Source organism: Danio aesculapii, chromosome 14 (assembly GCF_903798145.1).
Source record: "Danio aesculapii chromosome 14, fDanAes4.1, whole genome shotgun sequence".
Taxonomy (NCBI): domain Eukaryota; kingdom Metazoa; phylum Chordata; class Actinopteri; order Cypriniformes; family Danionidae; genus Danio; species Danio aesculapii.
In genome coordinates, this window is record NC_079448.1 from 19,619,541 (window position 1) to 19,636,574 (window position 17,034).

Here is a 17,034-nt window from a genome sequence, read left to right on the forward strand (position 1 = left end):
CCCATGTCTTCTAATAATGTCTCCCAGGGGTAGCATGTATATTGTAAACAGCAAAGGGCCTAAAACTGATCCTTGAGGCACCCCGTATTTTACTGGGCTGGTTTGTGAAGGCTGTCCATTAATATTCACAAACTGGTAACGGTCAGATAAGTATGACTTAAACCATTGTAGGGCATGTCCCTGGACACCTGTAGACTTTAAGCGATTAATAAGGATACCATGGTCAATGGTGTCAAATGCCGCACTAAGATCGAGTAGAACTAATAGCGAGATGCACCCTTGGTCAGCAGCTAAGAGTAAATCGTTGGTTATTTTCACTAATGCAGTTTCTGTACTGTGATGAGCTCTGAAACCTGACTGAAACACTTCAAAAACATTGTTGGTCTGCAGAAAGGAGCATAATTGAGCAGAAACAACTTTTTCTAGTATTTTAGATATAAATGGAAGATTTGAAATAGGCCTATAATTAGCTAAGTTGCTGGGGTCCAGTTGTGGTTTCTTAATAATAGGTTTAATAACAGCTAACTTGTAAGGATTTGGAACATGGCCTAAAGATAAAGAAGAGTTGATAATGTTAAGAAGAGGATCTCCTATAACAGGTAGCAATTCTTTCAGTAACTTTGTTGGAATTGGGTCCAATATACACGTAGCTGATTTAGAGCTATTTATAATTTTGTCTAGCTCTTCTTGTTTTATGATTTTAAAGCACTGTAGGTTATTTAGATTCAGAGGCGTGTTTACTGGATCTGAAGTATAAGGCGGTGCAGAAAGTTTAATATCTCCTATTTTCTGTCTAAAGCCTTCTATTTTATCACTGAAAAAATTCATGAAGTCATCACTACTAATTTGCGGTGGAACGTTTTGTTCCAAAGATGACAGATTATTTGTTAATTTAGCAATGGTGTTAAATAAGAATCTAGGATTGTTATGATTATTTTCTATCAGTTTGCGGAGGTGCTCAGCCCTGGCAGATTTTAAAGCCCTCCTATAGCTGGACATACTGTCTTTGTATGCAATTCTAAAGACTTCTAAATTTGTTTTTTTCCATTTACGTTCCAGGGCACGGGTTGCTGTTTTGAGAGCGCGGGTATGACTATTATACCACGGTGTAGTTTTATTCTCTCTAGCCTTTTTTTGTTTGATGGGTGCCACAGTATTTAAAGTGCTAGTAAAGATGGCATCCATACTGCTGGTTACTACATCAAGGTCATTTGCGTTTGCGGGTGCTATTCGAAGTAGAGAAAGATCAGGTAAGTTATTTATAAATTCATCTTTAGTGGATGGAACAATAGTTCTACTAGGGCGATATTTCGGAGCGGATCTGCTAATTTCAGGTAAACACAGCTTATATAGTAAGAGGTAGTGGTCTGTAATATCATCACTTTGTGGTATAATGTCTACATCAATGACCTCAATTCCATAAGACAAAATTAGATCTAGTGTATGCTTTAGGCGATGGGTTGGACCAATTACATTTTGCTTTATTCCTAGTGAGACCAGCAAGTCCATAAACGCGAGCCCTAATGTGTCGTTAGCGTCATCTATGTGGATGTTAAAGTCTCCTACAATTAGTATTTTATCAGTTTTAACTAGTAAGTCAGAGATAAAATCAGAAAACTCTTTTAGAAAATTGACATAGGGTCCTGGGGGTCTCTATATGGTGATTAGAGCGAGAGATAACATAGGTTTTTGCATAGTGTTTGGAAGGACAACATTAAGCGCTAGTACTTCAAAGGAGCTAAACATAAGTCCGTTTCTCTGATTAACATTAATAATATCACTAAAGATTGACGCGACTCCACCACCACGACCAGTTTGACGAGCCTCATGCTTATATAAGAATCCTGGAGGAGTTGCCTCATTTAAACTAATATAGTCATTTTGTTTCAGCCAGGTTTCAGTGAGACAGAGTGCATTAAGATTGTTATCTGTTATTATTTCATTTATGATAAGTGCTTTAGGTGCTAGTGACCTGATGTTTAGGAGACCAAGCTTCATGAAATTTGTATTTTCACTTTTTAGTGTTTTTTCTGGTTTAATTCTTAATAGATTATTTCTGGAGCACACAGTACGTTTGTTTCTTGATCTAATAATACGAGGAACAGACACAGTCTTTATGGGGTTAGCTAGGTATGCATTACTGATATTTATGTGGGACGAATAGGAGTCTGTGTGGCTAAATTGTGAATTTTGTGAATTTTTACTTACTAGTCAGATAGAGCGAAGTATTCTGGTGATGTTGTCCGACAGGAGTTCAGCTCCAGCTCGACTGGGGTGCAGCCCGTCAGCACGGAAAAGCCTAGAATGCTCCCAGAAAAGATTCCAGTTATTGGCAAAGAGCAATTTCTGTTTTTCACACCATGTTAATAGCCATTCATTCAGAGCAAAAAGTCTACTGAACCTTTCATTTCCTCTGCGGTAGGTAGGAAGCGGTCCAGAAACGATGATCTGCGTGGCGGGCGAGGTGCGTCGAACCGTCTCGATCAGGCTCCTGAAGTCCTTCTTCAGGATCTCCGTCTGCCGGAGCCCGGTGTCGTTCTTCCCCACGTGGAGGACGACGGCACAGAGGCTCTCGGCAGCGCTCAGGATAGTAGGTATCTGTGCAGAAATATTCTTAACTCGGGCACCAGGGAAGCAGAAAGTGCGTACTTTGTTACCGTTGGAGGAAGTGGAGCGGACGTGGCGCACGATTGAGTCGCCAATGATGGCAACATCGCGACCCGTCTCGCGGAGAGGGGCGAAGCGGTTCTCCGTGGGGATCTCGAACACCGGAGGAGGAGACGTTCTGCCCCGGGACCTGGTAAGCACCTTACGCGGCTTCACCCAGGGGCCGTGGTAGCCGGGTGTCGGCGTGAACGACGCCTGGGCGAACCGCGTCCTCGGTGCGCTGGGCCTGGACAGAGAAGTACACGGGGTTGAGGAAACAGGGAGATTGTCGTTGTATCGAACACTTACCTCAGACGAGCGAGTACGGGTTAAGAGCAGAGCCCTTATGCCCTCTCGCTTCGTCTCCAGCGAGCGAATCTGGGACTCCACCGCTTCCAGCTCCAGCGCCTCCATGGATGCCTCTCCTGCACTCAAGGACAGACACGCAAGCGACATTGTACAAGGTGAAGAGCAAAGCCAGAAAGTGAGAAAATAAGTGAGTGAAAGAGGTTGGTAGCTTTAGCTGACCAGCGGTGCTAGCAGGCTAAAGCTACAAACACCAAGCGGATGCTTGAGAGACAGAACGTTTAAAAGTAGATTTGTTTGTATGAGTGTGTTAGGGGATTGTTCACCCCAAGTAGGAGAGATAAATATTTAGTGAATGAGGAGGTATTTTATGATAAAAATGTAAATTGCGAATCTAAACTCCAAACAAACACAGCGAACTCCAAACAAACGCAGCGAAGCTACGGTCCGGTGACAGTGACGTCACTCGAGCATGCGCAGTTCAAATTAAAAAAATATGTTGGTTGTTACAACATATATCCTATATGGTGTTAGGAGATAAGGAAAAAGTGTTGGTCGTTACACCACAACCAGTCAGATGCTTCAAAACGATAGAATGATGAGTCAATCTTTGTCCTAATGTTAAATAATGATAGGAAATTGCTGACACAACATACAACTGTCAGAACGTGGGGTGTGTCATCTGTAGATGGTATCGCTCTATGTGTATATAAATATATATAGACCTAGTAACACGGTGACTGTTATGTCAAAGCCATGTCGGCCTTCGAAGTAAGCGCTTTTAATAAACGCAAACGTCCGCTAACAGGGCTATCGTTCAGTGCGGCTGTTTAGGCATGTGTGTGTGTGTGTGTGTGCGTGCGTGCGTGTGTGTGTATGTCTCTCTGTGTTTGCGTGTGAGAGAGGGTGATTGATCAACATAGGCAAATATTTAATTACCATGAATATTATGGTTGTTTAACTTTATTTTAAGGTTATAATAAACAATAAACGATTAGCTATGTTGAATGATCCATTTCTAATGTAATATATCTCATACAATTTTTTAATCTATGATGCAACCTGTTGATTATTCCCGATTAAATGATCAATCACAAATAATTTAAAATCCTACACATACATATTATTTTGTCACAATATAAATATATTGGTTCATAGTGTTTAAATTTTGAATTCACGACATTGTATTTAATGAATCTGCCTTTATTATAGCTCATTAATAGGTTTTCACATTATTTCACATATATTTTAAGACAGGCAAAGGATCACCAGTAACGTCATTTTAATGATTGCCGCGATCACATTATGTTTACAATAATAATATGGTATACGACAGAAAATCGGTATTGACCGCCTTATTTTAGTCTATTTAATTTTATTTGATATTAACATTAACCACCAATATACGTTTCTGTGAATTTGGCTGTCTGTTATGCGAATCAACAAACACCCGCACGACACCTTGGTCAGATTTCCGCATCGCAGCTTGAAGCGCCAGCAGGTCTCGGTGATAAGGTAATAGGTGTTTGTCCGCTGTAATAAACAACGGTATTATCCAGAGAGATCTGTGAAAAGAACAGCGGGTTGTTCCGCGATACCCTTTTGAAGTTGAAAAGTGACCGGCGCTCCTGGCATCTCTGAGCACAAACATAGACCTCTAGCGCCATCTAGTGGATACTCGACAAATATGTATTTATCTAGTTTTTTTTTTACCCGATTAAATGATATTGAAATGATTGATATTTAGCATGGTCTGAATAACAAACGTCTATATTACGTCAATGTACATTCAATAGTCTAAAACACCGTATTAGTTACAATAATCATATTAGATCTTTTATCCAAACACAACTGATATTTTTATTAAAATTACAAGACATTTATAACATCATTAAAACAGTAATATTACAATTAAAACTGTTTCCGGATATTTATTTAAAGATTTTCCGGTTACAATAATAGACATTATCAATGTTTTTATATTTCATGCATATATAGTGAAATGTTTCATTAAAGATATGTATGCTATAATACATGCACATCTATATATGTATATATCCAGCTTATTTCATTACGTTATACATGGTTTTAACGATACTCATTAATAAATCAAATAATTTATAAACTACCCGGTCATACTATATAAAGGTTGTTTATATTTCTACTATTTTCTATATATATGTTTCTGAAAGTAAGACTTTCATGCCATTTTTATTGCTCCTTATCGTTCTCTGGCACCTGGTTCAACCCCCCATCTTTTCTTACTTAAATATGACTGTCATTACGAGGATCACCCACAAATCTATTCATCGGGACAACACGCAGTCGAAGTAAATCGTCTCCTTGATCAACTCCTCTACAATACTCTTTTTAGGAGATATGGCTTGTCGTAAGTAAAATATTATTATCATGTAATTCAATATTTTTGTAATACTTCGTCAGCCAAACTGCGACCTGCAATATTTTCAATCTATCAGCTTTTATGTTACAGAATTAAATTCTACAGAGACTGCTGCTTTTGATGCCATCAACCAATACTGTGAGTGAATATTATTTTATATGGTTATTTTACATGTTTTATAATCATTTCTACTTTATCACGTAGTGCATCCTCGGACCACTGCTGATAACCTAAGTCAAGAAGGTAAATATTTTATTTAAATGAATCAATCTTGGTCCATTGTTACAGAGCGTGGATTCGAACCTGAATTGAAAATGCACGTGGCTCGGAGATGAACGCTTTACATACAGGCCACAGCATTTAGACGCATAATCAGTGCTTTTTAATGTCTGTAGAAGGAATCTGCCGTACGGGCCCTGAATCTGATATTAATAAATTATTTTCACTTTTCTGATTTAGATCTAATTGAGGTTATTGATTTAACCATAGAGGACGAACAAGAAGCGCCCGATGTGGTTCAAGCATCATCGGTGAGCTCCACACGACCGGAAAAAAGACGCCTTGATTACACCCCTGTTTTAAACAAGAGACGGATAATTTATACACACGTACAGGAACAGCAAGCTGAATACGACGGTGGTGATGAAGACGAAACGCATTTAGGTAATGTATCATCTTGTTTTATACGGTTTAAAGTTATGTAATTTATTACTGGTGATCTGCGTGCGCGTCTACGCAGACGTCCCAAGCGTACACAGCCGTACACGCATGTTTCGTGCACGAACACGCTGAATGCTTAATGCTAGACACTGTGCGCTATTATTTGCTAATATGTACTAATATGTGTTTCTTCTGTAGTTCCGCGGTCGCCAGCTACCAGCCCGCTTGGACCTAATGAAAGTAGTTTTGAGATTCATCAACGTGAGTGTTTCATTTTTATCGAATGTAAAATGCCATTAAACAGTTAATGTTGTTTATAAATTTTTGTTAATTTAAAATAAATTACTTAAAAGTAACATAATGTATTGTTTATATTTACTTACTACTAGTTTCTAAACAATATATTAATGGCATTACTTTTTTAATGCTGTTTCAGAGATGAGCTCAGAACTCTGGAGCGATAACGGTGGATCCGGCGATGGTTACGACTCAACGCTGGGTGGCGATAGTAGTCCTGCATATACCCCACAACAGCCATTAGAAGAAGAAGAAGAACACGTGTTGGAAGAGGACCTGGATGAAAACAAAGAAAACACAGTCGGTGCGTTTAGCCAGCACGCTGCACAGGCTGTACAAACATTCTCTGACGGCATTGACGAATCCCGCTGTTATCATCTAATTCTACAGTATCTGGACCGAAATGAGGTAAAAATTAATCAGATATCCGAATATGTTGTACGCCAGTTGCGAACTATAGATGAGCAGCAGAGGGTCACCATTGAGAAACTGACTGAAGTCCAGAATATACTGAGCAAAGGTGAACGCGATTGTCACATTTTGAGTTCGATGGTCTGTTCAATTAAAAATTCGCTGGTACATAAATGATTCCTGAATAACAATGATTGGTTTTATCTGCCCATTGTTAGATTTTTAGATGTTAGATAAATGAGAACATTATGTTAGGTGATTTAGTTCTACATTTTTTATCAATCCTATTAAGTTTTTTATTTCTTCTTGTCAATTGACTTGCGTGTTTAGCGATAGAGTTTTACATATTAAACTTGTATTCAATTATGTTTAATTTGTTTTTGATTTTACATTTTAAAAAGATGTATTTGATTTTGTATATTTCTATTTGAGTTTTACATTTAAAAATTGTATTTGGTTTGTTTAATACTGTTTCGGCTATACATTTAAAAATTATTTGATTTTTGTATATTTCTATTTAAGTTTTACATTTAAAAATTGTATTTGGCTTGTTTAATACTGTTTCAGCTATACATTAAAAAAATTATTTGATTTTGCTTAATTCTGTTTTCTTCAATATTATTTTATGCTGCTTGAGTTATACATTTTTAAAAATGTATTCAATATTGTTTAATTCTGTTTGAGTTTTAAATTGTTTATTTCTGTCCATTCATACTTTGTATTTCTGTCCATTCATACTTTGTATTTCTGTACAATTATCATGTTATTCCATTACTGTTATTGTCGCTAATGTATTTCTAATAAAATAGATCTAGTTTGTTTCTATTTTCATATGAAAAAATAAAACAATAAATAAATAATAAAACAAGATTAATATAGAAATAATATAACAATAAAGTATACCTAAAAATAAAATAAATAAATAAATAAAACAAGAGAGGTATACAACAATAAATAAAATAAAGAAAAATAGCAACAAATTAAACAAGAAGTGATGCGTTTAACATCAATCCTATTTTACAAAGTCCAAATATAGATGTCATGGATCAGGAAAATGAATTAAATTTGACAGAATATGCCCGATTGCTATAATCTAGCGAACAGACCGGTGGAGCACTAACTCAGGATGCAAACAGTAGGCCGTCAGATATCCCGATTCACTATGATCAACCATCGACTAGTAGTGCGATAGATAAAACAACGCATCTGTCAGTTGACGATGATCTGCAACCATCAACATCCGATATTGTTGAACCTTTAGGTCAACGACATATCGACATTGATACATTGTTAGAGATGGTGGTGATGTAAACGAATATCATGTTTTACCAAGACCTCGTTTCAACAGCGTGTCGGTGCGTAGGTCTTTGAATATGAGAGAAATAAGATCTCAGGATTTAGCGACGTACCACATACGTTTACACGAAACCATGGATGACATAGTGTCATTCGCTAGACATATTGGTGGTGATCGTAGTGTTATCAATTTATGCCTTAGATCCCCCGCTCTGAAATCCGATGTAAATGCTGTTTTAACACAGAGTAATAATTATGACGTCAATCTTTTTACAGACCAAATTGTAAATATTCTACAGAGCGATGACCAGTTAGCAGTTAACAATGCTGTCGAGATTGAAGCAGATGTTGTAATGAACAGACTAGGAGGTGGTCGACCTCGTCGTAAACTTATTGATTTGGCATTTGATCAGGTAATCAAAAGAAAAAAGACGAGCTTATTCATACCTACAAACATATCAAATAAACTATGCTTCTCTATATGTCTAGCACATTTTCTAGATCCTCAATTACCAGAGTGTGAATTAGAAAACCGTGCATCGATCATACACAATAAAGCTGGTCTTACTATCCAAGACGAAGTAGGCCTTCACGACATAGCTAGATTTGAACGACTGTTTGATATAAAAATAGTAGTTTTTTATAGGACTAATGCGGGTTTGTTACAAACCTACGTAAATAACAGAGAGCCACACCTTAAAACGGTGTTCCTTTATTTACAAGATGATCATTACTACAAGATTCTTAATTTGAAGTCTTTTATAGGCGCTAGCTATGTATGTGAATTCTGCTATAAAGGGTTTGCGTACCTTAGACACCATCAATGCGATTACGTCTGCAACGTCTGTTTCGACAGCGAATGTTACAAATATCCTAAAAAAATCATCCATTGCCCCGATTGTTTGCGTTATTGCAAATCGGCTTTCTGCTACGATGCTCATAAGAAACCTGTGCTTGAAAGAGAAAAAGTACATTGTGACGTTATAAAATACTGCAAGGATTGTGGTAGACGTTACGAAAAGTATAAGTCTCAGCACAAATGCGCCCCGATCCGTTGCGATGCATGTCATGAAGAACTTACCGACGCTGGGATACATAATTGTTTCATTAACCCTGAAAGAATTAAAATCCCTCAGAATAAATATATTTTTTGAGACCCGTTATGAAAATGGGAGACACGTGGCTAATTTTGTCTGCGCGATGACATTTCACGGTGCATGATTTGTAGCCGCAGGAACTGACTGTGTGGAAAAAATGATCACACATTTCAGAAAACCCAAATACAAAGGCTACTGTTTCATAGCTCATAATGCGTCCAGATTTGATTCGTTTCTAATTCTTGAATATTTCCGCAAGGCAGGACTTCAAATGGACATCATCATGCAAGGATGCAAATTAATATTCATGTTCGATGATACGTTTGAACATCGTTACATCGATAGCATATCCTTCATACCGATGGCTCTGTCCAAGATGCCCTCTGCATTAAATCTCACCACGACAGAAAAAGGTTACTTTCCGCATCATTTCAATAGAGAAGAAAACGAGAACTATGTCGGTCCAATCCCAGACAAAAAGTTCTATGGTTATGACAACCTATCTGAAAAAGATCAGGCAAAGTTCGATGCATGGTACACCACTGCTTCACAATCGGTCTTTAACTTTAAGGAGCAGTTGTACCACTATGGTGAAAATGACGTTATCTTACTACGCGAGGCGTGTATGAAATGTCGAGAATCCTTCATAGAGTGTACTCAAATTGATCCGTTCAGTTACACGACTCTTGCAAGTTGTTGTATGGGTGTCTTCAAAACTCTTTATCTCAGATATGACACGGTGGCTCTAACCCATAATAATGCGTACATTCACCAAAATAAGACATTCTCAAGCGTATCGATCGAATGGCTGGAATATGTAAAAAAAGTCTAGAAACGTTGACGTCCACCATGCTCTGAATCATGGTGAAATGCAAATCGGTAAATTTTTTTAGACGGGTACTATGAACAGACCGGATCCAGGTATGCTCTCGAATTTAACGGTTGTTTTCACCACGGTCATCATTGCCAGTATGAGCCCCACAGACTGAACCCGCTCTCGGCTATCCCATATGGCGTTCTCAGAACTCGGTCTGACGAAAAGGTTGAAATTCTACAAAGTGTTTATGGTATGAAAGTAGAGGTTATCTGGGAGTGTGAATGGGCTAAGATGAAACAGACAGACGCTTCAGTAATGGAATTTATGAACACTTATTCGGCTCTGGAGAGACTGAAACCAAGAGATGCTCTTTTTGGTGGTCGCACGAATGCTTACAAGTTGTATCACAAAGTGGCCGATGGGGAGAAAATTAGCTACCTTAATTTTACATCTCTATACCCGTTCTGCTAATCAACAAGGAGCTACCCTATAAGACACCCGGAAATAATTTTCAATGATTTTCAACCGATTGAAAATTATTACGGTCTTATCAAAGCCACTGTGTATCCGCCACGTAAATTACTACATCCGGTCCTCCCTTACAGATGCGGCGGTAAACTCATGTTCCCCTTATGCAGAACCTGCGCACATACTGAAAACCAGACATCAAGCTGTGGTCACACGGATGATGAGAGGGCTCTTTCTGGGTGTTGGGTCAGTATTGAACTTTTAAAAGCGATAGAGAAAGGTTATGTTGTAGCCAAAGTCGACGAAGTTTGGAATTTTCCTGAAAGGACGGACAAGTTGTTTAGCGAATACGTTAAAATGTTTTTACGTTTGAAACAACAAGCGTCTGGTTACCCTTCAAACGTCGTCACCGATGCTGATAAAGAGTCTTATATCCGCGAGTACTACGAGAAAGAGGGGATTCAACTTGACCCCACAATGATTAATCATAACCCCGCCCAGCGGTCCATAAACAAGCTGTTGGTAAATAGCTTGTGGGGGAGGTTCTCCATGCGCGAGAACTTGCCGTGCACAAGGCTTGTGCATGACCCTGAAGATTTCACCAGGATCGTTTTTGGTACAACCGATAATTTGAAATATTTCACATTCATCTCGGATGATGTAGCGCTCATCCAGTATCAACTACCTCAAGACACTCCTAGTACTACTCGCGACATTAATGTGTTCATAGGGGCGTTCACAACAACGTTTGCCAGGTTGGAATTATACAATCTGATGGACAAACTCGGCGATCGTGTGTTATACTCTGACACAGATAGCGTTATTTTTGTATCTAAGGACGGTGACTGGATGCCACCTCTCGGTGATCATTTGGGAGAGCTGACGGATGAAATAGGTGACGGTGATTATATTACTGAGTTTTTTTTCCAGCGGCCCCAAGTCATACGGGTACCGTACCACCGCCGGTAAGGTTTGCATGAAAGCTAAGGGTATAACTCTGAATGCTAAAAATTCCCAAGCAATAAGATTAGACACATTGATTGGTCTGGTTGAAGTGTATGTGACATCCGGTGATGACACCCAATACATTTTAGCTCAAGCTGACAACATTGTCAGGAATAAAAAACACCTCACGCTGCACAACAAATCAGTCGTTAAAAAGTTCAAGGTGGTGTATAACAAACGTAGACTTTTACCGGATTACACGACTCTGCCTTATGGCTTTTAATTCAACGTACAGAGGAATGCGTGAAGCGGTTGATTTTGATTTCAGGCTTCAACATCCGTTTTCATGTGTTATAAGTCGACCATCCAATTCTGGAAAGTCCTTTTTTGTAAAAATGCTTTTGCAAAATGCTGTAAATACGGTTTCTAAAAAAATTGAAAATGTTCTTTTTTTGTATGACTGTTGGCAGCCTTTGTATGATGAATTGCTTAAATTGTATGACATTAAATTTATTGAAGGTATACCTCAGAGTCTGAATGATGATTATTTACTACGATGTGATAAAACAAACGTGTTAATTATCAACGATATGATAAAAGAAGCTAGTGGAAATTCAGAGATTGAAAAAGTCTTCACACAATACGTCCACCATCGTAATCTCTCTGCAATTCTTATCGTACAAAATTTGTTTGTTCAAGGCAAATCCAGCAGAACCATCAGTTTAAACACAAATTATTTAATTTTGTTTAAAAATCCACGTGATGCAAATCAAGTAGCGGTGTTAGGTCGGCAGATGTATACTGGTAACACAAAATATTTTACGGAATCCTACCAAGATGCCGTCAAGAGTCCTTTCGACTATCTCATGATAGACTATAAAGTCAAAACTCCGGAGCAATTTCGTCTCAGAACAGGATTGTTTTCAGATCGCCAGGTGGTCTATCTCCAGAAAAAAAGAAGAGCGTAATAACGAACCATGTACGCGAGGTTATGTAAGCATCTACCTGTATTAAAAATGTTATATAAATCTAGTCGAAAACAAAGACGACTTATTCTACAGTCAGCGTCTGATGATCTCATTTTAGCGTTGTGTGAACTCGCTCTGAACATCTTATATGGAGTTATCCCAATCAACAGACAGCAATACAGAAAGTTGAAAAAGAAGAGACAGGAGATAAAATTCCTTGCTAATAAAAAAAATCAACATAGCGGCTAAGAAAAAAGTCTTTAATCAGACCGGTGGGTTTCTTTTACCACTCCTAAGCGTCGCTGTGCCATTTATTTCAAGTTTGATCGCATCTAGACGAGAGTAAAGGATGGAGTATGCTGAGAAAATGTATCTCATACCGCAGAATCAGCTGGATAAAATGCAAACAACAAGCACTCGCGAGAACATTCAACAGGTCGTAGAAAACGATCTTGATACGGCTATAAGAAATATTTTACTCAGGACCGATTTGGATCAAAGTGAAAAAGTTTAACTTTACTCAAACATCTTAACCAGATATTTAACAATTGTTAAGCTAGGCGATCGTGAGAGTAGTGTTTTAACACTCTCGCTACCACCATCAGAACATGATCATAAACTTAACTCTGTCGAGATGCATGCTGAAGACAAGTTGAAAGATGATGTGACGTCTGAAGTTCTAAAGAACGTACCGACGAGACGTGTAAAAAATAGCAGATATATATTAGACAAAATGTCTAAGGCTAAAGATCTCAGCTCCTGGTCCGAGTCTGGTGAGTTTGTGTTTAAGGCAAAAACCATACCTGGTTCACACATGCTCGATTTAATAAACAACGTTACAGCACCGCAGCAAGTACGAGATGACAGAAGACCTAAAGGCTGGACAGAGTTTCTTCAAGCATGCGCTGAATTAAACATTCCTTTTTCGACTGTACCAAACCAACAAGTTAGAAGCAAGATTATTACTTTAAAAAACAATCCTATTGACGACGCTCAGCAGACTCCTAAAAAGGGTTGTAAAAAAAGAAAATCGTATCACAGGACACAACTGTCGAATGAGGACATGTTTAATTCGCAGACTCGCGATAGCGGTCGATGGTTGGATTATTAACATCAACATGTTTCGTGATCTTTAAATATTTTTATGTTTGTGTATCACTATCTTGAAATAAAATTCAACAAAACTGATGATGATTGTGATTTTTTTTTAATTTTGTCATTAAAATCATTCATGCATCATGGAAGAGTTACAAGTCTGAACACAATGGGTACACAAATACATGTTATCACTGCAAACATTAGAATTTAGTTTTTTTACAAAAAGTTCAACCATTTTGTCATTTTTAACATAATTTTCACTATACACATTCATCACATGGTTATAGTCACGACCCCTAGACAGATGATACAAGAAAAAAACACAGTGATGACCACATACATTTGACATAAAATCCTGCACACGTTTTGTAGAATATCTTGTCACTGTAGTATTTGTCATTAAAAACTTATTGATGGCCATTGGAAATCCTTCACTGTCCGGTTTGTTGCCAAAACTGTCAAAAAAACATCCGATACCATCTCGCGATAAATAAACGGCAAGCCAGTGTTCACCCGGCATGTCGGAAGGGTGTGTGTTAAAGAGCCCATATTATGGGTTTTTGAAAATGCCCTTGCATGTAGTGTGTAACACAGCTCTAAGTGAAGTGAAATATCCAGCTAAGGCTTAAATCTGTAAGTGTACAGTGTTTAAAACTATTGATTCATCTATAAAAGAGTCGACTCATAGTGCTTCAAACGAGTCGTCTTCATAACGAGTCATTAGGTGTTTCGCGATGACGCAGCCACGAAACAGAAGCCTCGCCAGTAGTTACGCGCGCAAACCAGGCCCACTAACACAGAAAAAACACTAGACACACACACACAGACGCCGCCGGTCGAATGAAGTCACTCTGTGCTCAGATGGATAATATTGACAGTCTCTACCCAAAGATGAGTTGTTAACCTGGTACAGTACACTCTTTATATTCTCTTATCACATGTAAGCCACGTTAAAAACGCGACGCGTGCCGCTTTGTTTACGGATTTAACGTTAAAGGCTTTTGTGAGCTCGCGTTCCACTGTCGTTTGTCGTTGCTATGGCGATCGATCATAAGCTAGGAGACAGGAGACTCGTGTCACTTTCCCTAGTTCTTCTGAGGAGCGTTGTGTGTGTGTGTGTGTCTGTGAGAGAGAGAGAGAGAGAGAGAGAGAGAGAGACTCGCGTCGCTTTCCCTAGTTCTTCTGAGGAGCGTTGTGTGTGTGTGTGTGTGTGTGTGAGAGAGAGAGAGAGAGAGAGAGAGAGAGAGACTCGCGTCGCTTTCCCTAGTTCTTCTGAGGAGCGTTGTGTGTGTGTGTGAGAGAGAGAGAGAGAGAGAGAGAGAGAGAGAGACTCGCGTCGCTTTCCCTAGTTCTTCTGAGGAGCGTTGTGTGTGTGTGTGTGTGAGAGAGAGAGAGAGACTCGCGTCGCTTTCCCTAGTTCTTCTGAGGAGCGTTGTGTGTGTGTGTGTGTGTGTGAGAGAGAGAGACTCGCGTCGCTTTCCCTAGTTCTTCTGAGGAGCGTTGTGTGTGTGTGTGTGTGTGTGTGTGTGTGAGAGAGAGAGAGAGAGAGAGACTCGCGTCGCTTTCCCTAGTTCTTCTGAGGAGCGTTGTGTGTGTGTGTGTGTGTGTGAGAGAGAGAGAGAGAGAGAGACTCGCGTCGCTTTCCCTAGTTTTTCTGAGGAGCGTTGTGTGTGTGTGTGAGAGAGAGAGAGAGAGAGAGAGAGAGAGAGAGAGAGAGACTCGCGTCGCTTTCCCTAGTTCTTCTGAGGAGCGTTGTGTGTGTGTGTGTGTGTGTGTGAGAGAGAGAGAGAGAGAGAGAGAGAGAGAGAGAGAGAGAGACTCGCGTCGCTTTCCCTAGTTCTTCTGAGGAGCGTTGTGTGTGTGTGTGTGTGTGAGAGAGAGAGAGGGAGAGGGAGAGAGAGAGACTCGCGTCGATCTCCCCAGTTCTTCTGAGGAGGGTTGTGTGTGTGTGTGAAAAAAGCCTTACACTATGAAGCGCGTGTGCACTGTGACTACTTTTATATAGTTAATTACCAGCTGGGCATTTCACTCTGTCTCGCGCTGAAGCCTGTCACTGTCGACCAATCGCAGCAGGCTGTCATCGGTCCGATCAGTGCAGATTAGCTTCGCGCTGAGGAGGGGGTTGGGAACAAATGAATCGCTGAACGATTCATATGGGAGTCGTTGGGATAATTAGGTAAAAATAAATGCAGATTATAAGACCATCAAAGTGTTTTATGACCTTGCATGCATATTAGACTGTTGTTGGAGACCCTTACAACCTAATTATGACCCTATTTCATGTATAATATGGGCTCTTTAATAATAACCATAGTCGGTAAGTTTGTTAACAGTCTTTCAGGTAGTTGATCAGATGGTAGAATTCCGAGAAAATGAGTGTTACACGTAATTTTATCCATGATAGCGTTTAGCTGTATGGTGTTCATAACAGATTAATAGTAATCAACCAGAATCTGCCTTCGATTAGACACCTCAATGATGCTGTCAAACACTGAGTAGATGATAAGGTTGATGGTATGCGGCAATGCTTGTCTGAAACGGGCTTCGAGTCTGATATATCCAGACTTGATAAGCGATACGTGTTGACCACAGTCTTCGTCCGGTGTAAGGTTGAATGCATACAGGGAATATCCCCTGGCAAATTCTGATCTGTTGATAGACAGAGCGTGGTTTTTAAGATGCCTGCCGGTAGCTGTTACGAGTTGATAAAATTCTCGCACCACAGAGCCGTCTGTAAAATTTGGCTGTAGAGGTTTAGCAGGAATTTCTTGACCGTCGACGTAGATGGCCAAGAACTCCCAAATCGTAATGTTTGAACGAGAAGGGGTTTTTAACATAAGAACCGGTAAAGGCGTCGTTATCGGTCATCCCCAAGACGATTGATTTTGGTAGAGTACCCAAAAATAGATTTTCCTGATTTGAAACTCGGGCTCCTTGTGGTATGGAGAAATTTTTCAGGCAGACCCTGTCAATCGGATACTTTGCATTGGTGGACAGTAAGGCCTGAGCATGGGCCAGCCGCACGTTCGGTGCAACTGTCACTTTCTTGACAAATAGGGATGCAGACACAATCTTTAATTTATATTTTTATATCGACGCCATTGAGCATTAATTTTTCTTGAAAGAAAATATCGCTGTGAATAGGTGTCATCAGATCGACAATCTTGCTCTTGGTTGTGTATGATGCCCTTTTCGTCAACCCCTGGTTATTGCCAGCTGGATCTTTGTCGTCCATATGACCGGCTGTGTCTTTGATAAAAAGACCTGCAGAGAATGACGATTCCAGCGTGTCTTTGCTGTAGTTGATGAGACTCTTGATGATACATCTGTACGGGTGCTCGAACTTTGGGAGATTAATCGGTCTCCGAGACTTACGTCGACTTGTGAGAAAATTGTGGCAGCAGGGTAATTGATTAAACCAACTTTTACAGGATCTGCTATTTCGCCGCCATTAGGCTTTGTGATTTTAAGTCTTAGATGCATCAATGTGTTATTTAGATCGATGTATTCCTCCCCGGACCCTGCTATAAAAAACTCCAAAGGCGACGAATCCGAGATGGCTGACAGAGGAGGCACCTCCACATACATATTCTTCTCTATAGACGTCTGTGTTAAAGGTACTGT

At 39.5% G+C, this 17,034-nt stretch overlaps 1 protein-coding gene across 2 annotated transcripts; it reads left to right on the forward strand.

Moving 5' to 3' along the window:
• Nucleotides 1-1,966: 1,966 nt before the first annotated feature.
• On the forward strand, nucleotides 1,967-7,211 carry LOC130240820 (uncharacterized). Of its 2 annotated transcripts, none has more exons than XM_056472467.1 (6): nucleotides 1,967-5,341; nucleotides 5,444-5,491; nucleotides 5,558-5,596; nucleotides 5,813-6,016; nucleotides 6,212-6,274; nucleotides 6,450-7,211. In XM_056472467.1, exons 1-6 carry the CDS (start codon nucleotides 5,332-5,334, stop codon nucleotides 6,896-6,898), a joined length of 813 nt encoding a protein of 270 aa, XP_056328442.1. In that variant the 5' UTR covers nucleotides 1,967-5,331; the 3' UTR covers nucleotides 6,899-7,211. The 2 variants fall into 2 exon arrangements, with proteins under 2 accessions (XP_056328442.1, XP_056328443.1); XM_056472468.1 differs by having other exon boundaries at nucleotides 5,843-6,016.
• Nucleotides 7,212-17,034: the final 9,823 nt, after the last annotated feature.